The sequence below is a fragment of the Mastigoproctus giganteus genome, chromosome 10, assembly GCF_048544385.1.
Source record: "Mastigoproctus giganteus isolate SK-2022 chromosome 10, ASM4854438v1, whole genome shotgun sequence".
In the NCBI taxonomy this organism is placed as follows: Eukaryota; Metazoa; Arthropoda; class Arachnida; order Uropygi; family Thelyphonidae; genus Mastigoproctus; species Mastigoproctus giganteus.
The window spans coordinates 145,215,124-145,223,491 of NC_143584.1; the positions used below are offsets into that span (position 1 = coordinate 145,215,124).

General features: G+C 38.7%; 1 protein-coding gene across 1 annotated transcript in view; it reads left to right on the forward strand.

The window, feature by feature from the left end:
• Positions 1-8,128, forward strand: part of LOC150079336 (uncharacterized) — a 283,854-nt gene extending 275,726 nt beyond the window's left edge. The window contains exon 18 of the mRNA XM_090383035.1: positions 7,946-8,128. Coding sequence (XP_090239161.1) covers positions 7,946-8,128 — 183 coding nt within the window. The remainder of the gene's footprint in view (positions 1-7,945) is intronic.
• The last annotated feature ends 240 nt before the right edge of the window (positions 8,129-8,368 follow it).

An 8,368-nucleotide genomic window follows, 5' to 3' on the forward strand; every position in this document is an offset into this window, starting at 1 on the left:
GGCTGAGAGGTGGCAAATGAAGTTTAACATTGACAAATGTAAAGTACTACATATGGGAAACAGCAACCCCAGAGCAACGTATCAACTCTATGGTACTACACTGACAGTGGTAGAGAATGAAAGGGACCTGGGGGTGGTTGTGCAGGCAAATATGAAGTTCTCTGAGCAGTGCAGACGGGCTGCAAGAGTAGCTCATGAAGGGCAACAAGATCAGTGAATGGAACAAAGGGTTGCTCTTACGAAGAAAGGCTTAAATTATGCAAATTACAGTGTCTGTTGACTAGGCACCGGCGAGGTGATCTGATAGAGGTGTATAAAGCCTTGAATGGTTTGAGCATGCTCAATGCTGATGGAATTCTGCCTCTTGCTGTTGTTGTTGTTGTTGTTTGTTTGGTTTTTAGGAGCATTAGCAACTAAGGCCATATTGCTCCGGGATATGCGGTGGTCATTCCTTGACCTTTCCGCATCCTCCGTATTTGGTGGTGACGGGCTCGAACCCCGGTCTAATCAAGAAGCGTGTACTACGCACTGCTGCTGCTCCTTCCCACCTGGCTACGGAGGCGCCTCTGCCTCTTGCTCAGAATAATCATCTGAGAGGCCATAAATTCGAATTGAGGAAAGACAGATGTAGGATAGATGTGCGGAAATTTGCCTTTAGCCAGCAGGTAGTTGGTTGGTTGGTGGAACAGACTTCCATCCCTTGTTGTGGAAGTTGACAGCCTAAATAAATTTAAGGCTCAGTGGACAGGTATTTCGAATGAACGGAGGGGTGAAGTGGAAGTGTTTTTTTTTTTTTTTTTTTGGGCTGATGCTGCATAAGCTTGCTTTCTGGCATCATATGCCTCTACTAATGCTAAATGCTAAATGTGAATAAGTAATGTGTGAAGAAGACCACTACCATAAGGAACAAGGTATATATCTACACTTATCCATGATTAAAATACGAACAACCCTACACCTATAAGTAATAGTAGTAGTAGTAGTAGTAGTGGCATGTGATGCAAGAAAGCAAATGTATGAGCTTATGCAGCATCAGCCAAAAAAAAAAAAAAATCACACCATTCCCTCCAAATGCCTGTCCAGTTCCTCCTTAAATTTATTCAACCTATCAACTTCCACGACAGATGGAAGTTTGTTCCAACAATTAACCACCCGCTGGCTAAAGGCAAATTTCCGAACATCCAATCTACATCTGTCTTTTCTTAATTTGAATTTATGCCCCCTTAGGTTCGTAATCTGAACAAGTGGAAGGATCCCATCAGAATTCAGCGTGCTGAACCCATTCAAGGCCTTATACACCTCAATCAGATCACAGCGCAGGTGCCTAGTCTCCAGCCACTGTAATTTGCAGAACTTAAGCCTCTCTTGATAAGAGGATCCCTTCATTCCCCTCACTAATCTTGTTGCCCTTCTCTGTACACGCTCAAGTAAATCTACATCCTTCCTAAAATGAGGCCTCCAGACCTGTATGCAGTACTCAAGGCGTGGCCTGACTATTGCCTTATACATAGGGATAATCACCTCCTTTTCCCTGCTTGCAAAATTCCTATATATCATTGACAAAACCCCATGACCTGCCCTGGCAGCCTGTCTGCATTGCTCAGAAAACTTCATATCTGCCTGCACAATTACTCCCAGGTCTTTTTCATTTTCTACCACCTTAAGTGTAGTACCACACAGTTGGTACGTTTCTCTGGGGTTACTTTTACCCATATGCAGTACTTTGCATTTGTCAAGTTTAAACTTCAGTTGCCACTTCTTAGCCCATCTGCCCAAATTATCTAGATCCTGTTGCAGTAGCAGACTGCCATTACTGTCATTAACAACCCTGCCAACCTTTGTATCATCTGCAAACTTCGACACTAAGCCTGATATTCCTTCATCAGTATCATTGATAAATATACAAAACAACAGTGGACCCAACACCGAACCCTGTGGGACTCCACTAATAACATTAGTCCACAAAGAGCAGCACCCATTGATTACTACCCTCTGTCTTCTCCCACTTAACCATCCTTTTATCCATTGTAGCAACTTACCCTTAATACCATTCTGCTCCAATTTGTACAATAGTCTTCCATGCGCAACAGTGTCAAAAGCTTTCCTGAAATCCAAATATATGATATCAAAATTATTTTTTGCATCCAGTTCCTTTGTAACCACATTATAATATCCTATCAAATTTGTCAGACAAGACTTTCCCTTAACAAACCCATGCTGTGTCTGAATTATTGCTGCAGTCTTGTCTAGATGATCCAGCAATGCATCTTTAACCAGTGACTCCATTATTTTACCCGGAACAGAAGTTAAACTAACTGGTCTGTAATTACTCGTGTCACCCTTCAATCCCCCTTTGTGAATTGGGGATACATTTGCACATCTCCAGTCCGTGGGAACCTCCCCTGAGTCCAAGGATGGTCTCATAATTATGGCTAACGGTTTGCTTAGTTGCTTTGCCGCCTCCTTTAATATAACTGGATAGATCCCATCCACCCCAGGTGCTTTTCTTACGTTTAACTTCAACAATTTCTCTTCCACTTTGCTCTCAGTTATTACCAGATCATTAAGCACCCTGCTACAATTTGATAACCTTCTGCCATTTTCAAACCTTAATAATTCCTCACGTGTGAATGTAGATGCAAAATACTCATTCAGTTTGTTTGCTATCTGAGCAGGATCATCAACAGTCGAACCATCGATGTCAAGTGGACCAATCAGATTCATCCCCTTCCTTTTAGAGTTTATATAAGTAAAGAAATCCTTGCTGTTTTTCTTAGCATCTTTTGCCAAGGATTTCTCGTAATCTGCCTTTGCCTGCCGAACCTCCTTTGTGGCCTGATTACAGACTAGCTTATATCTGCCATAGGCTTCTGAGTCGCTTGATAATTTATATGCATCCCATGCATTTTTCTTCTCTGTTATGAGTCTCATTAGTTCATTAGATAACCATTTAGGCCTAAACCTTGAACAATATTTCTTAATAGGTATGAAACTTTTAGTAGCATCCACGATTAATTCCTTGAATGCTTCCCACTTAGAATTTACTGTTGGTAACATCATCAGTTGATTCCACTGTACAGAATTTATGTACAGTGGAATTTATTCACGTAATGCTATGTGAATAAGTGCCATGACTCAGCAAACAGCATGATTTTGATGCTAGTGGATGGATGCTAATGTCATTGAAGAAGCACAGCCTGTGTTGGACTATTCTCAATCAGCTGTTAACAGAGGTATAGAAAGCCTGCCAGATCAACTATAAAGTATTTAGCAATTACAAAAATGTGGGGGGGGGGAAAGATTGTCCTGAAGAGAAAAAAAGGGTTTAACTTGTGTGGTGTCCCTCCACTTGTTCTTCAGAACAGAAAGTGAAGAAACACAACATGCAGTGCTGCTATATGGAACTGCCACCTGCACATTTGAAGTAAATGAGTAGATACCAGTGATGCAATAGAAGGGTCTTCTTGTAAAATCTATCCTAGCAAAGCTGATGATGTTTATTAAACTGAGACATCATCTAGATATGCCCTCCCCCCCACACACAAATCACCAATTTCAGCCTAGTTAAGCATTTATAGAATATAGTCAAAAATACAGAGGAATTTATAAACTTACCACCATCTATAGTACCATAATTTGGAGCATAGCTATACCTCCTATAGGGATTTTTTAATTTTATAAAACCCATACCGTAGTAGCCAGCCATTATCTGAACCTCCATATGAAAATTTAAATATAAAATTTGATACATTCAAGTTAGTTATTTCTAAGTGTAATGAAATATATGTTTAGATAATAAGAATGTTTAGATGTAGCAGTGCTGTGACACAAATAGTTCAAAAGTCTCTAAATAAATACAATTTATTTATAACACAGTTGAAATCAGTGGCAGCTGGGTCTACCAGTGTTTTTCTGAGTTATCATGCATGCATTCAGTTAAATGAGCTAGAAAGTTAGCCACTTATAACTTTAAAAATTAGCAAGGAATAGTTCAAAATTTTAAAGTTATAAGTGGGTAACTTTTTTGAAAATACAACACCATCTACAATGTTTTAGAATTTTTGCATCACCTCCCTTATTTGTGCTGTTTTGAATATTAGCTTTACTGCTGGTGAGAAAAATGTGGGTCAGAAAACTACTACTCTAAAGATGGGATGTACAGACTAATATATTAACAGTAGCTGCAGGCAGAGGTGATTCTTGAACTGCTTCTATTGGAACATGCACCAGTCTGGAAATCAAGACCTCATGGGGCCCTCATGGAAGAAATACATTGGCTGTATTAGGATTACTAATAATAAAAACAGCTGTATGTATACTTACATGTACAGTAACATTAGGAGCATAGTAAATAAATTTGATGAATTTCAAGTATTGCTCAAGTCATCAAATCCAGACACTGCAGAGTTATCAGAGACATGGTGTAACTCAGATATAAATGATCCAGAATTTTAATATGAGGAGTACAGTATGTACAGAAAGGACAAAATGCATTCATGTTTCATGGCGGGGGGGTTTATTGGCGCATTAGCTACTAAGGCTATAATGCGCCAAGACCAGGTCATTTGTAAAAAATTTTAAACTTTCAGTGACCTAATTAGTTAGGTCACTATGTCAAACATGTTTCATGGCAGTCTCTGGGGTTTCTCCCATTAGCCGTTGTAGTGTCTGTATGAAGCATGTGCCAATGCCAGCAGTGTGGTAAGTGTGGGTGCATAGGGTAGGGTGGTGTGTTTGTTCTGTTGAATGTTGTTTGCTGGCTCCTAGCATCTTCGTAGGCATAGGTTATAGAATGAGTTTGCTCACTGCTCCCTTGCCTCCCATCCTTAGCCACATGGAGGCATGCTAGGGCACACATTGCACTGACGGTATGTCCAGGAAGAGGTTCCTCCAGAGAGCAGTCTCCCCCTGGACCTCCCCAAAGGAAAAAAAAGATCCTGAAAGAAGTGTGGGTTTCAGAAGGGAGAAGTGGGGGTATGGGAGTATAGGATAGGTAGAGCTGGGATATAAAGTTAAGGCATCCCCGTGAAGAATTTGAGAAGTAGAAAGTAATTGGAGAGCAGCCGAAGGTGATAACAGGTTTCTTCAGTTGGGTGTTGAGCGCAGTATCCTGCGTCTTCTTTTGAAAACCTTGTTCCACAAAATCGACAACTGCAGTGAAGGTCTCTTTACTGGAGACCAGCTGTTGTGCTTCTTTCAAGCTGTAAATATTTGTCTCCAGATGCAGTTCCATTCTGATGTCTAGGTAGAGATGACAGTTGTAGATTATGTGAGACCGTTTTCCTGGGAGGCTGCAATAGCAATTCTGAGTGTCAGAGAGCCTGAGAGCAAACAGCTTGAAGTTGATACTCCCATGCCCTGTCAGCAGGAATGTAAGATTTAAGCATGGGCAGAACCATTGAATTTGCTGTTTTATAAAGACCCTAACCACTGGAAAGAACTGAAACATAGTTCTGCCGAAGTCTGACCCAGTCCATTCCTCTTGTCAGGCCTTGGTCATGGCTTTTATGATGCTGGTATTATCTTCTTTTGGTGATATTTGTAGATTTATGGTAAAGTTGTTTATCGTAGCTGGTATTTGTCATCTTCTGTGATATTGTAGGTAATGGTAGACCACTTCGTACTGTATCGTTAGATTGCCATCGATGACTTGGAGAGAAAGCATAGAGACAGTCCTACAGACCGTTGAAACAACGAGGAGGAAAAAGCTTTGGGCCTGGAACAGATATCTTTTTATGTGGTTAATTTTTTGGCCCCAGGTGCCAGCAGCATAGCAAATAATCCAGATGAGAATACATTTCTTCAGAGTTGACAGCTTGATTTCCCAGGCTGTTTTAGTGATTTTGATCATTTGGCTTGTTATCTTCTTCATTTTCTGGACAATGTATTTGGCATGGGCTATGAAGTTTAGGCAGTCATCTAGGATTACTTCCAGGTATTTGTAGTTCCTGACTAGTTTAATTTTACTTAGCTTGATGATAAGTGGTCTATTTACACTTATTATTCCTTTCAGTAACATTTGGTGGGTTTTTTTCTGTTGAAATGTGGAGTTTGTACCATTCAGAAAGATCAGTTAGGATTGCATTGGCTCAGGTTGTGTCATGTGCATTATGTCAGGTTGTCTATGTTTTAGCAGGAAAACATACTTACCTTCCACTTATGTTATTCCATAGTGGTTATATATACATTTGTATATTCTTATAACACATATGTAAATCAGAGATGTCCTGTAATAGCCTGTAACTATCCCAAAAGTTTTATAAATTATAGTCTCTGAAAACTAGTGTATCTACATAGTGACATATTAGTGTATAAGGCTTTTAAAAGGGTTAAGTAAACTGAATGCTGATGGCATCATTACTTTTTCTCAGCTGACACACAAGAAGGAGGCATAAATTTTACTGATATGCAAAAATTTTGATTTATCCATAGTAATGGAGTGTTGGAATAAACTTCTATTTAGCGTTGTGGAGATGGGTAGTTTGAATGAATTTAAAGGTATAAACAAATTTATGGTGAGAATGGGAGAAGAGAAATTGTTTTTTTTTTTTTTTTTCTCCCCCTTTTGGCTGATGCTGTTGTTTTCTTTTTCTTTTTGTTGGTACAAGAAGAAAAAAAAAATTAGTATTGGCCACATGATGCAAGAAGGCATCATCTCACCAATACTAACAATTTATAGTCTTAATTAATTGATACTTATGAATATACATACATTTAAAAAAATAATGATATAAGCTGATATGAATTTAAACATTTCTTGTAGATCAGTATTGCATTTGTTCAGCTAATAACTGATTCTGTGAAGAAAGGATTGGGAGAAAGTAGAAACCAATCTCTCTCTCTCTCTCTCTAAAAAGTATGGCAGTAAAATTCCGGCGCCTCCATAGCCAGGTGGGCAGGAGCTTTGGATGCTTTCACTGACATGCTTCTTGATTAGACAGGGGGTTTGAGCCCATGACAACCAAATACAGAGGATGTGGAAAGGTCAGGGAATGACCACCACATATCCCCGGAGCAATATGGCCTTAGTTGTTAGTGCTCCTAAAAACCAAATAACATAACAAGCAGTAAAATTCCCAAACTGGTGATGTGGTTGTGTTCGATGAGTTTGAAAATAAATGGAAGTGTCATGTTGTAATTCAACCTTCCCCTAACAGATGGTGGTACAGAGAATGTCCAGTAGGTTGACAGGTTGCAAGTAACAAACCAGTTTTGTTATTAGTATTAATGTTCCATGTTGTGATTTTGCAAGGTAGCAATGAACACACATTAAATTTTCCTTTAAACTGGGAAAATCTGCAACAGAAACATACAAAATTATGAAAACTGTTTATGATGATGAAACATTAAGTCATGCAGTGTGTCTGAATGGTATAAGTGTTTCAAAGACAGAAATGAGGATGTTCACTGTGCCCCAAGAAGTGGATGTCTGTTACTCTCATTTCAGCCTCTTGAAATGAGATCAAAGTTTCAAAATTTTGGGAAGTTGTAGCAAGAGTTTGTCATTTGACCTCAGAATGATGGCTGATGACTTCTTCCTCTTTCCCAAGGTGAAAATTGTCCCCAAAGGAAAGAGATTTCAGGATGTTGAGGACATAAAGAAAAATGTAACTGCTGAACTGAACATCATCTTTTTGGATGCCTTCACTGACTCTTTTCAGAAACTTAAAATTGTGCAATTAAATCAGGTGGTGATTACTTTGAATAAAAATAAAACCATTTTTGAGCTTCACTTTATGTTCTTTTTATTGCACCAGTCAAGGAACTTTATTGCCACATCTCATACAACTAAAGAGGAAAACTTATATAAGACTGTTTCATGTAACTACTCCAAACATTATTATATGAAGATAATTATTTGATTTTTTTTATTATTGCTTTCTTACTAGTATTAGTTACTGGTATTAAAATAATTATTTATATATAAATAGTTTGATATTTTCAGGTTGTATCAAGTGAGATAAATATTATTCCTGTATCACAATTAGAAGGATTCAAGTTCATCTCAGAGGCTGCCAATATACTAATACAACGGATCATTGTGAGATTTGGTATAAAAGAGAAGATAATGTTTGTAACTGTAAATGATACAGGACAGTTATGTCAGGTTGTCTATGTATGTAAATAATTTATTTTTTTGAATTAATATTATATATATATATATACACCGATGAGCCAAAGCATTATGACCACCTACCTAATATAATGTTGGTCCTCCACATGCAACCAAAGCAGCCCGTACCCAGCAGGGCATGGATGCTACAAGATTTCTAAATGTGTTTTGTGGTATCTGGTACCAACACGTAACCAGCAGATCCTTTAACTCCTCTAAGGTCCGTGGTTGAGAAGCCACAGATCGGAGTTGCTG